This window comes from Tachyglossus aculeatus, chromosome 26 (assembly GCF_015852505.1).
Source record: "Tachyglossus aculeatus isolate mTacAcu1 chromosome 26, mTacAcu1.pri, whole genome shotgun sequence".
Taxonomy (NCBI): domain Eukaryota; kingdom Metazoa; phylum Chordata; class Mammalia; order Monotremata; family Tachyglossidae; genus Tachyglossus; species Tachyglossus aculeatus.
The window spans coordinates 6307649-6325185 of record NC_052091.1 but is presented as its reverse complement, the minus strand read 5'-3'; the positions used below and the strand labels follow the sequence as shown (position 1 = coordinate 6325185).

At 53.7% G+C, this 17537-nt stretch overlaps 1 protein-coding gene across 2 annotated transcripts; it reads right to left on the bottom strand.

The window, feature by feature from the left end:
* Window positions 1-5220: 5220 nt before the first annotated feature.
* On the bottom strand, window positions 5221-15150 carry PPP2R1A (protein phosphatase 2 scaffold subunit Aalpha). Of its 2 annotated transcripts, none has more exons than XM_038767058.1 (15): window positions 14961-15150; window positions 11005-11095; window positions 10733-10833; window positions 9935-10167; window positions 9545-9695; window positions 8838-8993; window positions 8349-8463; window positions 8152-8222; window positions 7900-8034; window positions 7585-7758; window positions 7392-7452; window positions 6903-7057; window positions 6451-6593; window positions 5852-5943; window positions 5221-5690 (listed from the first exon to the last, which is right to left on the bottom strand). In XM_038767058.1, the coding sequence occupies exons 1-15, from the start codon at window positions 15036-15038 to the stop codon at window positions 5674-5676; spliced, it is 1773 nt and encodes a 590-aa protein (XP_038622986.1). In that variant the 5' UTR covers window positions 15039-15150; the 3' UTR covers window positions 5221-5673. The 2 variants fall into 2 exon arrangements, with proteins under 2 accessions (XP_038622986.1, XP_038622987.1); XM_038767059.1 differs by having other exon boundaries at window positions 9545-9692; window positions 14961-15149.
* Window positions 15151-17537: the final 2387 nt, after the last annotated feature.

Here is a 17537-nt window from a genome sequence, read left to right as displayed (position 1 = left end):
CCACTAGGCCATGCTCCTTTTCAAATGAGAGTAGAAATGATCCCTGCCCTCAGGGAGCTTCTAGTCATGAAAACCAGCCCCCTTTTGTCTTTGGAGCTGAGGCTGAGGCCCTTCTTCCTTACATTCATTCAGGCATGCATTCAATCGTACTTATTGAGCACTTACTGTGCACAAAGCATTATACTGAGCGCTTGGGAGAGTACAATATAACAATAAACTGACACATTCCCTGCCCACAATGAGCTTACAGTCTAGAGGGGGAGAAAGACATTAATATAAATGAATAAATAAATAACAGATTCATACATAAGTGCTGTGGGGCTGGGAGGGGGGAATCACAAAGGGAGCAAGTCAGGGTGATGCAGAAAGGAGTGGAAGATGAGGAAAAGTGGGGCTTAGACTGGGAAGACCTCTGGGAGATGTGCTTTCAGTAAGGCTTTGAAGAGGGGGAGAGTAATTGTCCGGCGGATTTGAGGAGGGAGGGCGTTTAAAACCAATGGTGAGGAATTTTTGTTTGATATGGAGGTAGATAGGCAACCTCTGGAGATTTTTGAGGAGGCGGGTGACATGTCCTGGATGTTTCTGTAGAAAGATGATCCAGGCAGCAGAGTGGGGAGAGGCAGCAGGCTGGGAGGTCAAAAAGGAGGCTGATGCAGTAACCTAGGTGGCATAGAATAATTGATTATATTAATGTTGTAGCAGTTCGGATGGAGAGGAAAGGGAGATTTTAGTGATGTTGTGAAAGTGAGATGGACAGGACTTTGTGACAGATTGAATATGTGGGTTGAATGAGGGAGACGAGTCAAGGATAACAAGGTTACAGGCTTGTGAGACAGGAAGGATGGTGGGGCCATCTGCAGTGATGGGAAAGCCCAGGAGAGCACAGGGTTTGGTAAGGAGCTCTGTTTTGGACATGTTAAGTTTGAGGTGACAGAAGGACATCCGAGTACAGATGTCCTGAAGGTAGGAGGAGATGCGAGCCTGGAGAGAGGGAGAGAGATCAGGAGAGATGTAGATTTGGGTATCATCCGCAAAGAGGTGGTAGTTGAAGCCGTGGGAGCAAATTAATTCTCCAAGGGAGTGGGTGTAGATGGAGAATCACAGGGGACCAAGAACTGAACCTTGAGGGAGCTCCACAGTTAGGGGGTGGGAGGCAGAGGAGGAGCCCGTGAAGGAGACTGAAAATGAACAGCCAGAGAGATGATGAGAACCAAGAGAGGATAGAGTCAGTGCAGTTGGTTGAATAACGTTTCCAGGAGAAGGGGGTGGTCCACAGTTGTCGAAAGCAGCTGAGAGGTCGAGGAGGATTAGGATGGAGAATAGGCTGCTGGATTTGGCAAGAAGGAGATCATTGGTGACCTTTGAGAGGTCGGTTTCTCTGGAGCAAAGAGGACAGAAGCCAGGTTGGAGGGCGTCGAGGAGAGGAACTTGAGACAGTGGGTGTGGACAACTCGCTCAAGGAGTTCGGAGAAGAATGGTAAGAGGGATATGGGATGATAACTGGAGGGAGCCGTGTGGTCAAGGCAGGATTCTTTTAGGTTAGGAGAGAAATGAGCATGTTTGAAAGCAGTGGGGAAGAAGCCATTGGAGAGTGAACGGTTGAAGATGACTCTTAGGAAAGGAACGAAAGAGGGAGTGAGAGTTTTGATAAGGTACGAAAGAATGGGGTCGGATGCTCAGGTGGAGGGGGTGGCTTTTGAGAGGAGGGAGGACATGTCTAGAGATACTGCTGGGAAACATGGGAGAGTTGAAGAGGGGGCTGGAAGGGGGAGGGACTGAAGAGGAGCAGGGGCAATTTTTGGGAGCTCACATAATGGTGTCAATTTTCTTAATAAAATAGGTGGCCAGGTCACTGGGGGTAAAGGATCAGGGAGGTGGGGTGGGGGGGAAAGGGGCCTGAAGGAGGGAGTTAAATTTCTGGAACAACTGGCAAGGACCATGGGCATGGGGGGCAATAAGGGTGGAGAAACAGTTTTGCCGGGCAGAGGAGAGGGCAGAGTTAAAGCATGCAAGGATAAACTTGAAGTGGACAGAGTCGGCCTGATATTTAGACTTCCGCCAGCAATGCTCTGCGGTTTATGCACAGGAGCGAAGGAGGCAGACCTCGCCGGTGATCCAGGGCAGTGGGTTAGTGGTACACCATCAATGAAGGATTAGGGGAGCGAGTGGGTTGAGGTAAGTAGAGAGGGTGGTGTTGAGAATGTCTATTTGGTCATCAAGGGAGGGTGGTTTGGGCTTGGAGGCTAAGTGGGGCAGAGTTAAGAAAATTGGATGGGGTCCAAAGATCAGAGGTCTCCGTGAGGGAAGAATACAGATTTACGGGGAGGAGGTGTGTGAGAGAGATTGTGGTCAGATAGAGGGATTTCAGAGTTGGTGAGGGTAGAGATTGTGCAGTGGTTAGAGATGATGAGATTGAGTGTGTGTCCAAGTTGGTGAGTGGGCAAGGTGGGGTGGAGCAGGAGGTCAGCGAAGTTGAGGAGTGATAGAAGGGTCATCAGGAACACCTATGAGGATAGTGAAGTCCCCAGAGATCAATGTGGCATGGAGAAAGTGAAGGAATGTGAGAAAGGGATCAAAATGGTTAAAGAAGTTAGATGTGGGACCTGTGGGGTGGTAGATGACATTACTAGAATCTGGAGGGGGTGGTAGAGGGGGACGATTTGGGCTTCAAAGGAAGGGAAAGGTGGAATAGTGCGAAGACATCAATGGGGAGTGAGAAGGAAATCAACACCTCCTCCTCTCCCAGTTGAGTCTGGTGGGACTGGGAGAAGATGAGGCCCCCTCTGGAGAGAACAGCGGGGGAGACCTTGTCGTCAGAGGAGATCCAGGTTTCAGGGATGGTGAGGAGGAGGAGTGACTGAGACAGGAACAGGTCGAGGATGAAGGGAAGTGTCCCCAAGATGGAGCAGGCGGTCCACAGACCAAACTTGGTTGAAGCTGTGGAGGGGGTAATGGGAGAGGGGATGGCACAAGGGTGGGAGGGCTTGGATGGGAGGATGTCATCATCATCATCAATCGTATTTATTGAGTGCTTACTATGTGCAGAGCACTGTACTAAGCGCTTGGGAAGTACAAATTGGCAACATATAGAGACAGTCCCCTACTGTAGGAGGAGGAAGCTTATTTTTGCTGGTGGGGCTGAGGCGGACTGAAACTGGAGGACCAGCAAGAAGGCAGCTTCGGGGCTCAGGGGGATAACGACGGGGTGAGGAATGAATGGCTATGGGGGACTTCCGGCGAGCCTGGGTGTCCGAGGACCTGGGTTCTAATCCCACTCCGCCTCTTCTCTGCTACGTGACCTTGGGCAAGTCGTTTCACTTTTCTGTGCCTCAGTTACCTCATCTGTAAAATGGGGATGAAGACTAGGGGCCCCAGGTGGAACATGGACTGTGTCCAACTTCGTATTTACCCCAAAGCTTAGGAGTCTGGCCCATAGTAGGTGTTTAATAAGTACCAATTTAAAAGGAAAATAAAAAGACGGTGGCTCAGTGGTTAGCCAGGGCCTGTGGAGGCCAGGCAATGGGGAAGTTGGCTCTGAGGGAGATAGCAGAGGAGAGAACTGACTTATCGAGAATAAACAGGCATCCAGGCAGCTCAGCTGTTCTCACCAGGACAGAAATGGGCATACAGCGATCAAACCTTGATACCATGCCTCTGTAGCCTCTCAGCCCCCAGTCCCGTGAGATCCTTCTGGGGGCTTTGTGATAATAACAGCTATGGTATGTTAGCTGCTTACTAGGTCCCAGGCACTTTACTAAACACTGCAGAAGGCTCATCCGGTCTCATACAGGGCTCAGTCACAGCAGGAAAATAGATAATGAATCCCCATTTTGCAGCTGATGGAACTGAGGCAGAGAGGAGGGTATGGGGTTTTTTTTTTTGTTTATGTGTTAAGCACTTACCATGTGCCAGGCACTGTACTAAGCGCTGGGGCAGATACAAGTTAATCAGGTTGGGCACAATCCCTGTCCCACATAGGGCTCAGTTTTGATCCCCATCTTACAGCTGCAGTAACTGAGGCCCAGAGAATATTAATAATTGTGGTATTTGTTCAGCACTTATTAGGTGCCAAGCACTGTTCTAAGCTCTAGGGTAGATACAGGTTGGACACAGTCCATGTCCCTCATGGGGCTCACAATCTTGATCCCCATTTTACAGATGAGGTAACGGAAGCACAGAGAAGTTAACACAGCAAAGCAACTTACATTGCCAATTTGTACTTCCCAAGCGCTTAGTACAGTGCTCTGCACATAGTAAGCACTCAATAAATACGATTGATGATTTCAATAAATACGATTGATGATGACTTGCCCAAAGTCACACAGCAGCCACGTGGCAGAGCCGGGATTAGAACCCACGATCTCCGACTCCCAAACCCGCGCTCTTTCCAGTAGGCCATGCTGCGGCTTGTCCAAGGTCACAGAGCAGACAGGTGACTCGCCCAAGGTCACACCCCAGACAAGGGGCAGTGTCGGGCTTAGAACCCAGGTCCTCAGACTCACGGGCCCGGGCTCTTTTGACTAGGCCACGCTGGTTCTCCAAGAAGCTTCCAGTCTAGTGTGAAAACCAGTTCTTTGCCTCTGGAGGGGAGATGGAGGCTCGGGTCCCCTCCTGCCCTCCCTCCTTGGGGTTCTGAGTCGTGGGAGGGTGAGAGGAAGGGGGTCACCCCAGCTGGATGACAGGATGGACAGGGACTGTCTTTTAGACTGTGAGCCCACTGTTGGGTAGGGACTGTCTCTATGTTGCCAATTTGTACTTCCCAAGCGCTTAGTACAGTGCTCTGCACACAGTAAGCGCTCAATAAATACGATTGATGATGATGACAGGGAGCCTCAGGTGGGTGGCCAGTTTAGACCTCATCTCCCCTAGGCTCCCAGCCAACTGCCCACTCATTTCCTCCCAGCCAGCAAGTCGCTGTCGGCTGTTGCTCTCCTTCTGCCCCCGGCAACTCGGATTAAAGCTGGCAGCAGAAAAACCCAGAGGCCCCTGATCTGATCGCCTCTGCTCTCCTGGCAGTCAGTCATGCGCTGGACAGTGAACCTGTGGTTTTGAGCAGTGTGTGCGAGGGGTATGGGCCAGTCCATCCAGGTGGGTCCCCCTCCTATGGGGCAAGGGGGTTGCCTCGCCCCTCATTCCAGGGTTGAGAGCCCCTCCGACGCCTCCTGCTCCACCTGGCCTTCCCCCCCATCCCAAGGAGACCCCCTGCCAAGCCGCCCCAGCCCGACTCTTTCAACATTTATTTCTTCATGAAAAGAAAAATAAAATAACACAAAAACCACCCTCAGGTAACAGGTTTTGGGGGGAGAGGGATGGTGCTGGGGGCCGGGGGGGAAGGGGGGGGGATGTGTGGACTAGGAGCAAGGGACCCAGGTTCGGGGGACCACCGCCCCTTACCTCCTCAACCCCCAAGCCGGGCCCAAGAGGTAGGGCTGTTCCCTCGGCCCCTCCTCGGGACCCCCGTCCTCTCAGCTGCCTCCAAGGGAGGGGAACGGGGAGCAGGGCTGCAACTTGGGCTCCAGCTCTGGCCGCCATGGTGGGGAAGGGGAACCCGTGCTGGAGGGGGAGGGCAAACCATGCGGGGAGGGTGACAGCCATCTGCCCCCACCCCTGGGGCGGGATGAGAAGGAGACTACGGCGGCCGGCCGGGAAAGGGAGACTGGTCCTCTTCATTCATCAGGCAAGAGAAAGAACTGAAGGACAAGGAAGGGTGAGTCAGGGCGGGAGCCTGACCTTAGAACCCCCCAACGGGTGCGCTCTTCTCCTTCCCCAGAGCCTGCACCCTCTTTGTTCTCCTCCTCCTCCTACCCCCGCCGCCCCCCACCTCCCTCCCCAGCCCCCACGGCCCCCTCACCACTGAGAGCCTCCTGGGCGAAGTATTTGACATCCACATCCTGATCTTGGGTTAGCTTCTCCAGGACGGGCTTGACCTCATTCTGCAGTGTGCTGGACAGGGATGAGGACAGCGGGCGTCAGAGGGTGGCCAAGGGGAGGGAAGAAAGGGGCACGGGCTAGGAGTTCCTGGGGGGGGGGGGGTCAACTGATGCCAATGACCCCAGCTCGCAGGCGGACGACCGACTGCGTTCTAGACTGGAGGCTCACTGTAAGCAGGGAGTGTGATGTTATATTGCACTCTCCCAGTACAGTGCTCTGCACACAGTAAGCGCTCAATAAATACAACTGACTGACTGGACAGCAGCTCTCTGCTCAGCAATCGGGTGCTCGGGCTCTCCAGCTGCTTGGATTCCTGCCCCAGGGGTGCCTCGTGCTCCCGGAGGAGAATGTTTGCCCGGGCCATCTGGGCCTCAGTTGCCCAGCCACACTCGGTAGTAGCCACCTTCCAGGGGCAGCCCTAGTCTGCCCGAGAGGCGGGAGGGAGAGACGGCCCTGACCTCGAGGAGGGAGGACTGCCTGCCGGTCTCTCCGCCGCTTCCCTCCGCTCCCAGCCCTCACCTGTTGTCCAGGATGGGCCCGATCTTCTGCAGGGACTTGGCCACGTTGAAGCGGACGTTGGCCACGGGGTCCCCGGCCATGCGCAGGACGGTGGGGAGCATGTGCTTGGTGGTGATGTCCTGCCCGCACACCTCGGACAGCACCTGGGGCGGGGACCGAGCGGGCCCAGGCAGAAGCGTTAATAACAATGATAGCATTTGTTAAGTGCTCACTATGTGCCAAGCACTGTTCTAAGCACCGGGGTAGATAGGACGTGGTCAGGTTGGACACAGTCCCTGTCCCACATGTCGCTCATAGTCTAAATCCCCACTTTACAGATGAGGTAACCGAGGCACAGAGAGGGACTTGCCCAAGGCCACACAGCAGACAAATGGCGGAGCTGGCCACCGGGGCTTCTCCCCTTTCACAGCCACCCCACCCCCCTGGCTCTCTGACCCCCGCCGGCCTCTCACATTGATGCAGAAGAGCGTCGTCATGCGGTGCAGGTAGTTGGGGTCTCCGGCCATGGCCAGCACCTTGGGGATGATGGTGGCGTGGGCCCACTCCTTCCCAAACTTCTCCACCAGCTTCTTCAGGTTGCTGGTGGCCGCCTCGCGGATGGCGTACACTATGGGGTGGGGAGAGGGGATTCAGGCTGCGTCCAGTCGGAGGACGTGAGGCCAGGGGCACGGCTCCCGACCAACACCCTGTCTCAGGGGGAAGCGGTCCCTAACCTTGACTGCAAGTCATAGGACCATCTGGCCCGCGGCATCCGCAGCCAACTACACCTTCTGCACCCCGGCGGGGGGCCATTTATGCGGTTGAAGCTCGATCTCTACGAATGTTTTACCAACTCTGTGTCCTCCCTCAACCTCCCCTTCTCCAGACTGACCCAGCTGTCCGTCCGGCCTCGGGGCCCTTTCCTCTTCCAGCCCCAGCCCTCCCTCGTGGTCGTCACTCACCGTGGTCCACCAGCCAGGCCATGCACAAGGAGTTGAGTTTCTCGTCGAAGAACTCCACGCCCTGCAAGCGGGACATTACGGGAGGGGGGGTGAGGGGAAGCTGACAGGGGCCCCGGCCCCCACCCTCGGGGAGAAGCCAAAGCACAGAGCGGAGGGGGAACCGCGACTCGGGCCCATGCCGTGACCCACTCACCAGCTGGCCGGCCAGCAAGGGCATGTACTCAATGATGGCCAGGCGCACGCGCCATTTGGCGTCCTCAGCCAGCTCCACGATGGCGGGGAGCAGCGACTGCGACAGCTGGCGGATGCCGATCACCTCGTTCACGCAGTCCAGGTTCGAGATGATGTTCAAACGCACCTCAGGACACTGAGGGGGGAGGAGAGGAAGTCCCCCCATCACCACTCCTGCACTCGGCCGGTCCCAAACCCCCCTCTCCCAAGGGGTCACCGCTCCTGAGCGCCACCAGCCCCGCACCCCCGTCCCCTAGCCCCCACCAGTCAGCCCCACCTCATCCTTCAGCTGGGCCAGGAAGAGGGGCAGGAGATGCTCGATGGTGTTGTCCTTGCCCAGGATGGGGGATAAGCCCATGATGACCGAGGCCAGGGCCGACTTGACATGCTGGTTGGCGTCCGACACCAGCTCCTGGCGAGCGAGGGGTGGTCAAGTGGGGCGTGGGGCTGGTCCCCGCCAACGCCACCCCATCCCTCAGAACTCCCCCGACCCCGGTTCGCCTCCCCACGCCCACCTCCGGCCCCTCACCTTGATGCAAGGCAGGATCTGGGTCATGATCACGTTCTCCCGACAGTCAGAGGACAGGTTTTCACAGAACTCTGCCCCCAGGAGAGAGGAGAAGGTGCCATCTTAGGGGCCTCCCCCTTCCCCACCTGTTTCCTCTCCCACATCCAGACTGCAGCCTCCCACCACCCCGCCAACCTGATCCCTGACCGGTCACCAACCTTTGACCTTGTGAGAGGCTGCCGCCCTCACCTCGGCCTCACAGTCCTTCATGAGGTTCTGGAAGGCCGGGACCAGGTCGGTCTTGGTGATCTCGGGCCCGACCGCCTTCTGGAGCTGAGGGGACGGAGACATAGACACAGTCGCAGGTCAGAGCGGGTCATCAGTCCGGGGTGTTTATTGAGTGCTTACTGTGTGCTGCAGACATTTCCTGCCTAAAAGGAGCTTACAGTCTAGAGGGGGAGAAAGACATTAACACATCCACAAACTATGGATACGTACATGAGTGCTGTGGGAAGGGTCAACAGAGGGAGGAAAAGCAAGTGCAAGGGTGACACAAACGGGCACTTCCCCTCCCCTCAACTCGTCCCGGGTTACCCCTGTGATCTTGTTGGCCACCACGTAGTGGACACATCAGAACTTGTTCTCGGGCGCATGGCAGCCCCAAGCCTTCACCTCCCCCTACCACCCAGCCCCCCCATCCGGGTTACCTCTGTGAACTTGTCGGCCACCATGTAGCGGACGCGCCAGGACTTGTCCTCGGCCGCCTGGCGCAGCGTGGGCATCACCAGGGCCTCCAGGTCCTCCTGGGGCAGCAGCTGGGCGATGTTCACACAGGCCTCCACTGCCAGCAGCCGCACCGAGTCCTGTGCCCCGGGATGGCGAGGTTCGGGGGAGGGGAGGGAGGGGAAGGCGGACGGTCAGCCGGATGCCGCGGCCAAGCGGGCCCAGCCCCTGACTGGCAGAGCACGGGCCTGGACTGTGGGCCAGGGCAATGGCTCGCGGCCTCAGAGCCACCCTTAGTTTGGAGTCACGAGCGGAAGCCCCGTTAGGCTCCTGGGTTGGGGATGGATGGGCTCAGGTCGAGCCTGGGAGGGGAAAAGGGATGTGGCCAGTGGAAAGAGCACGGGTTCGAGTCAAATCGGGAGACCCCGGTTCAAATCCCGGCTCTGCCGCTGGCCTGGGGCAAGCCTCTTCTCTGGACCTCACTTCCTCAGCTGTACAACGAGGACCAAACACTTGTTCTCCTTCCCCCCTCAGACCGTGAGCCCTGGGTGGGCCAGAGACCGGGGCCGACCCGATTAGATTCCACATCCAGCCCGGCACTTAGCACCCGGTAAGCGGCTGACCGACGTCACCACTGCAGTTCTAGGGGAAGACGGTGAAGGCGAAGGACGGGGAGGGGGAAGACGCCCACCTGCTCGTCGGAGGCCAGGTTGGAGAACATGGGGATGATCTCGCTCTTGACGTTGTCCAGCTCCAGCACCTTGGCGAACTCCCCCAGCTTGGAGGCCGCTGCCCGCCGGACCATGGGGGTGTCGTCTGAGCACAAGTTGCGGAAGTACCTGCTGGGCGGGAGCGGGGTGTGGGCAGGGGGGAGCGTTCTCCCCTTCCTGACTAGGAAGGCCGAGTCCCGCCTTGCCCGGATGGGCCACCTCTCCCTCCAGGCCCCGGTGGGCAGTGGGAGAGGAAGGGGGAGGACGACGGCCAGAGTTCATCCAGGGAGGCAACCCTCACTCCCTGGGGCAGCTCAGAGGATCAGACCCCTCCCCTCTCCCCCCGCCCCGGGGAACGGACTCCCACTCACTGGCGCAGCTCGGCCTTGACGGCGCTGGAGACGCGGGGGTAGCAGACGGAGAAGAGGCCGCAGGCCGAGGTGCGGGAGGTGAACCAGTCCCCGCCGGCCAGCCGCTTCACCAGGGGCACGAAGTGGGCTTCCAGGTCCGACGGCGAGTGCTCGTGCGAGATGGCCCGCAGCGACTCTACCGCCTTGTCCCGCACGACCGTCTCCTCCACGGTGGCCAGGGACTCCAGGGGCGGCTGGCGGGAGCCAACGGTGGGGGGGCCCAGGTCACGCGTGTGCACGCCTCCATCTCAACCAGGCCCACCCGCCTTCCCTGGCCTTCTCCAGCTCCATTCTCGGCCCGTACCGTCATCCGGCCTGGAAGCAGCACCCTGTTCTTACCCCCTTCCCCCACTTCCTCCAGGAAGCCTTCCCTGCTGGACCTTCACCCCATCTCCAACTCATCCCTCCTCCCAGCTGCACACTTTAAGAACACATCTGAAATGTAATTTACCCATATTAACGCCCGTCTCCCCTTCTACCCTGTAAGCTCGTTGTGGGAGGGGAATGTGTCTCATTGTCATACAGTACTCTCTGCACACAACAAGCGCTCAATAAATACGACTGAATGAATGAATCCCAGCAGCAATGCAAGGGCTGGTGAAGCCCCTCCCCTCTGCTAGGGTCCCAGTGGACCCTGGGCTCAGTGGAAAGAGCCCGGGTTTGGGAGTCAGAGGTCATGGGTTCTAATCCCGGCTCCGCCACTTGTCAGGGTCCCTGGCCCCAACAGAACTGGCCTCCTGTGGTCCCACCCCGGCTCACCAGCAGACAGTGGACATACTCCGGCCCCCCGACCAGGGCGGTGAAGGTCCCCAGCTGCTCTGCCAGCGCCAGGAGCACCTCGTCTTCATCGTAGATGGTATCTGGGGGGGGGGAGACAGATGGGGCTCCGAACTCAGGCGGCTGCCACCCACCCCACAGTGCTCACCTCCACCTCCTCCCCCGGCCTCCAGAGCTCAGTGACCCGATGGGGCGGGCACCCCATCCGCCTGCCCTCTGCCCTTACCGCCTCCCGCTCACCCCGGCCCCGTTACCAGTGAGGAAGGGTAGCAGTTCGCTCCGGGTCCTCTCTACACCCAGCGCCAACGCGATCGTCGACAACTTCTTGATGCTGTTGAGACGGAGCTGGGGGGGGGGGGGAAGTGGTCAAGAGATGGAGCAGGAAGAAACACCCTCCCCTCAGCTCCATGCCCAATCAATCAATCAATCGTATTTATTGAGCGCTTACTATGTGCAGAGCACTGTACTAAGCGCTTGGGAAGTACAAATTGGCAACACATAGAGACAGTCCCTACCCAACAGTGGGCTCACAGTCTAAAAGGGGGAGACAGAGAACAGAACCAAACATACCAACAAAATAAAATAAATAGGATAGAACTGTACAAGTAAAATAAATAAATAAATAAATAGAGTAATAAATATGTACAACCATATATACATATATACAGGTGCTGTGGGGAAGGGAAGGAGGTAAGATGGGTGCCCAGCACCCGATCCCCTGGAAGAGTAGGCCTCTGAAGACTCCTGCCCTGTCAATCACCCACAGATACTTTGTGGGACCCCTCCCTGTGAAACTCACTTCCACCTGAGGGATTAGGGAAACCGGCCAAGGGTTGTACATGTTTATTACTTTATTTATTTATTTTACTTGTCCATATCTATTCTATTTATTTTATTTTGTTAGTATGTTTGGTTTTGTTCTCTGTCTCCCCCTTTCAGACTGTGAGCCTACCGTTGGGTAGGGACTGTCTCTATGTGTTGCCAACTTGTACTTCCCAAGCGCTTAGTCCAGTGCTCTGCACACAGTAAGCGCTCAATAAATACGATTGATGATGATGATGGTCTGGTTTTCATCCTCTCCCTCCCTTGGGAAGAATCCTCAGCCAACGGGATGGCTCGATATTAAGACTGTAAGCTCGCCCCTCTACACCGTAAGCTTGTTGTGGGCAGGGAGCGTGTCTGTTGTCACTCTCTCAAATGCTTAGTACAGTGCTCTGCACACAGTAAACGCTCAATATTAAGGATTGGCTTTCACAGGACACTATCCTCCAAGGTCCTTTCCGTCAGCCCCAGAACCACAACATTGGCACAAGAAAACTGTCATACCAGTGGGCCGTGGCCCAGTGGAAAGAGCCCAGGCCTGCTGTGTGACCTTGGGCAAGTCGCTTCACTTCCCTGTGCCTCACTTTCCTCAGTTGCAAAATGGGCATTCAATACCTGTTCCTCCTCCTCCATAGCCTGTGAGCCCCATGTGGGCTAGGGGCCGTCTCTGACCTAACCTGCATCCACCCCAGCGCTGAGGACAGCCCCTGACCCATACTAAGCGCTCCAGAGCGGCTCAGTGGAAAGAGCCCGGGCTTGGGAGTCAGAGGTCATGGGTTCTAATCCCGGCTCCGCCACTTGTCAGCTGTGTGACTTTGGGCAAGCCACTTCACTTCTCTGTGCTTCAGTGACCTCGTCTGTAAAATGGGGATGAAGACTGTGAGCCCCACGTGGGACAAATCAATCACCTTGTATCCCCCCAGTGCTTGGAACAGTGATTTGCACATAGTAAATGCTTAACAAATACCACCACTAATTAAATACCACAATCACTACTACACCCTCCGGCCAATCACTTCCCTCCCCCTCCCATCCTCTTTCCAAGGAAGTGGAAAGGGACTCAATCCCCCCCGGCACCCCCATAATCTCCCAGAGAGGCCCAGAAAGGGATCAATCAGAAGGCAGCTCTGAAGCAGCCTTTCTGGCCAATGCGATGCTCAGCGTGGCTCAGTGGAAAGAGCCCGGGCTTTGGAGTCAGAGGTCACGGGTTCAAATCCCAGCTCCGCCAATTGTCAGCTGGGTGACTTTGGGAGAGTCACTTCACTTCTCTGGGCCTCAGTTCCCTCATTTGTAAAATGGGGGTTAAGACTGTGAACCCCACATGGGACAACCTGATCACCCTGTAACCTCCCCCGAGTTTAGAACAGTGCTTTGCACATAGTAAGTGCTTAATAAATGCCATTATTATTATTATGCTCCATTGCTTGGGGAGGGAAATGGGGATGAGGACTGTGAGCCCTCCGAGGGACAACCTGATCACCCTGTAACCTCCCCCAGCGCTTAGAACAGTGCTTTGCACATAGTAAGCGCTTAATAAATGCCATTATTATTATTATGCTCCATTGCTTGGGGAGGGAAATGGGGATGAAGACTGTGAGCCCCCCAAGGGACAACCTGATCACCCTGTAACCTCCCCAAAGTTCAGAACAGTGCTTTGCCCATAGTAAGCGCTTAATAAATGCCATTATTATTATTATGCTCCATTGCTTGAGGAGGGAAATGGGGATGAAGACTGTGAGCCCCCCGAGGGACAACCTGATCGCCCTGTAACCTCCCCCAGCACTTAGAACAGTGCTTTGCACATAGAAAGTGCGTAATAAATGCCATTATTATTATTATGCTCTATTGCTTGGGGAGGGAAATGGGGATGAAGACTGTGAGCCCCCCAAGGGACAACCTGATCACCCTGTAACCTCCCCAGATCTTAGAACAGTGCTTTGCACATAGTAAGTGCTTAATAAATGCCATTATTATTATTATGCTCCATTGCTTGAGGAGGGAAATGGGGATGAAGACTGTGAGCCCCCCGAGGGACAACCTGATCGCCCTGTAACCTCCCCCAGCGCTTAGAACAGTGCTTTGCACATAGTAAGCGCTTAATAAATGCCATTATTATTATTATGCTCCATTGCTTGGGGAGGGAAATGGGGATGAAGACTGTGAGCCCCCCAAGGGACAACCTGATCACCCTGTAACCTCCCCAGATCTTAGAACAGTGCTTTGCACATAGTAAGCGCTTAACAAATCAATCAATCAATCGTATTTACTGAGTGCTTACTGTGTGCAGAGCACTGTACTAAGCGCTTGGGAAGTACAAGTTGGCAACATACAGAGACGGTCCCTACCCAACAGTGAGCTCACCATCTAAAAGGGGGAGACAGAGAACAAAACCAAACATACTAACACAATAAAATAAATAGAATAGATATGTACAAGTAAAATAAATACAGTAATAAATATGTACAAACATATATACATATATAAAGGTGCTGTGGGGAAGGGAAGGAGGTAAGATGGGGGGATGGAGAGGGGGACGAGGGGGAGAGGAAGGAAGGGGCTCAGTCTGAGAAGGCCTCCTGGAGGAGGTGAGCTCTAATAAATGCCATTATTATTAATGTCAATAAATAAATTAATGGCAATAATAAATGCCATTATTATTATTATGCTCCATTGCTTGGGGAGGGAAATGGGGATGAAGACTGTGCACCCCCCGAGGGGCAACCTGATCACCCTGTAACCTCCCCAGAGCTTAGAACAGTGCTTTGCACATAGTAAGCGCTTAATAAATGCCATTATTATTATTATACTCCATTGCCTGGGGAGGGAAATGGGGATGAAGACTGTGAACCACCCGAGGGACAACCTGATCACCCTGTAACCTCCCCCAGCGCTCAGAAGAGTGCTTTGCACATAATAAGCACTTAATAAATACCATTATTATTATTATGCTCCCCCTTATAATTGTCTCCCCCTTCTAGACTGTGAGCCCACTGTTGGGTAGGGACTGTCTCTATATGTTGCCAACTTGGACTTCCCAAGCGCTTAGTACAGTGCTCTGCACATAGTAATTGCTCAATCAATCAATCAATCGTATTTATTGAGCGCTTACTGTGTGCAGTACTGTGTACTAAGCGCTTAATACGATGGATTGATTGATTAAACCAAGTCCCCTCCACCCACGGGCCGCGGCGGCCATTGACCAATTAAGAGCCTTTTCACAGGCCGCAGCACCGGCCACGCCGAGGACTCGATCCCTCCGCCGCCCGGGCCTTCCCCGGGGGAGGGCCACCAATCAGGGGCGCCGTCTCATCCCCATCTGGGGCCCGGGCCGATGAGAGGGGCGCGCTGATTGGCCGCGGCGGGAGCGGGCTCTCCCCCAGACACGGACCTGGACGTCTTCATTGCGGAGCTCGTCGATCAGGACGGCGATGGGGTAGAGCGAGTCGTCGCCGTCGGCCGCCGCCATCTTGCCTCCGTCCTGGTCCTGTCAGGTCCCGGCTGCCGAGCTGAGGGGAGGAGGAGGCGGAGAGAAAGAGAGAGAGCCGTGAGGGGGGGGCGGGAGTCACCCGGCCGGCTTTGCAGGGGCATCCGCGCTCCCATTGGCCAGGACGTCAGGCTTGAGCCCGCCCCCTCGCCCCCGCCGTGCTCCCCATTGGTGGAAAGACGAAGCGCCACCCCCCCTCCCACTCAGGGGGAAGGCCATTGGCTGGAATCCTCAGCGGCTCGCTCCCCATTGGCTGACGCCGGAAGGGACGCTCCCGATGACGTCCGAGCCCACCTCGGGTTGGGGCGGGTCTTCGAACGGGACTTCCGGTTTTTGCTCGTTTGGTATCCAGGCAACCGGCGGCCGCCCTTCCGCCTCGGCTCAGCGCTCATTGGCTGGCACCCCTGGCAATGCCCAACGGGGGGAGGGGGGCCTCCGCCAATGGGAAGGGGCGGTGATGTCACGCGAGGGGATGATGACGTCATGGGACAGGGAGGCAACGCCTGGGCCTCGGGATAAAAGTTCCTGACGTCACTGGAGGGGTGTGACGTCGCTGCAGGGGGCGTGACGTCACGTTTCCCTGAGGCTGCCCAAACCATCCAACCGTGAAGAAAACCGGGCTGTCTCTATCTCTTGCCCAATTGTCCCTTCCAAGCGCTTAGTACAGTGCTCTGCACACAATAAGCGCTCAATAAATACGATTGAATAATAATAATAATGATGGCATTAATTAAGCGCTTACTGTGCACACAGTAAGCGCTCAATAAATACGATTGAATAATAATAATAATGATGGCATTTATTAAGCACTTACTGTGCGCACAGTAAGCGCTCAATAAATATGATTGAATAATAATGATGATGGTATTAAGCACTTACTGTCCACACAGTAAGCGCTCAATAAATACGATTGAATAATAATAAAAGCGATGGCATTAATTAAGCGCTTACTGTGCACACAGTAAGCGCTCAATAAATACGATTAAGTAATAATAATAACGATGGCATTAATTAAGCGCTTACTGTGCACACAGTAAGCGCTCAATAAATATGATTGATTAATAATAATAATGATGGCATTAATTAAGTGCTTACTGTGCACACAGTAAGCGCTCAATAAATATGATTGAATAATAATAATAATGATGGCATTAATTAAGCGCTTACTGTGCACACAGTAAGCGCTCAATAAATACGATTGAATAATAATAATAATGGTGGCATTAATTAAGCGCTTACTGTGCGCACAGTAAGCACTCAATAAATACGATTGAATAATAATAATAATAATAATGGCATTAATTAAGCGCTTACTGTGTGCACAATAAATATGCTCAATAAATATGATTGAATAATAATTGAATAATAATAATAATGATGGCATGAATTAAGCGCTTACTGTGCACACAGTAAGCGCTCAATAAATACGATTGAAAAATAATAACGATGGCATTAATTAAGCGCTTACTGTGTGCACAGGGAGTGCTCAATAAATACGATTGAATAATAATAATAACGATGGCATGAATTAAGCGCTTACTGTGCACACAGTAAGCGCTCAATAAATACGATTGAATAATAATAATAACGATGGCATTAATTAAGCGCTTACTGTGCACACAGTAAGCGCTCAATAAGTACGATTGAATAATAATAATAACGATGGCATGAATTAAGCACTTACTGTGTAGACAGTAAGCGCTCAATAAATACAATTGAATAATAATAATAACGATGGCATGAATTAAGCGCTTACTGTGCAGACAGTAAGCGCTCAATAAGTACGATTGAATAATAATAATAACGATGGCATGAATTAAGCGCTTACTGTGCACACAGCGCTCAATAAATACGATTAATAATAATAACGATGGCATGAATTAAGCGCTTACTGTGCACACAGTAAGTGCTCAATAAATACGATTGAATAATAATAATAACGATGGCATGAATTAAGCGCTTATTGTGCACACACTAAGCGCTCAATAAATACGATTGAATAATAATAATAACGATGGCATTAATTAAGCGCTTACTGTGCAGACAGTAAGCGCTCAATAAATACGATTCAATAATAATAATGATGTCATTAATTAAGCGCTTACTGTGCACACAGTAAGCGCTCAATAAATACGATTGAATAATAATAATAATGACGGCATTAATTAAGCGCTTACTTGCACACAGTAAGCACTCAATAAATACGATTGAATAATAATAATGATGGTATTAATTAAGCGCTTACTGTGTGCAAAGCACCGTTCTAAGCGCTGGGGTAGATACAAGCTAATCAGGCTGTCCCACGTGGGGCTCACAGTTTAACCCCCATTTTACAGATGAGGTAACTGAGGCCGAGAGAAGTTAAGTGACTTGCCCAAAGTCACACAACTGGCAATTGGCAGAGCCGGAATTTGAACCCACAACCTCTGATTCCCAAGCCAGGGCTCTTTCCACTGAGCCACGCTGAATGAATGAATGAAT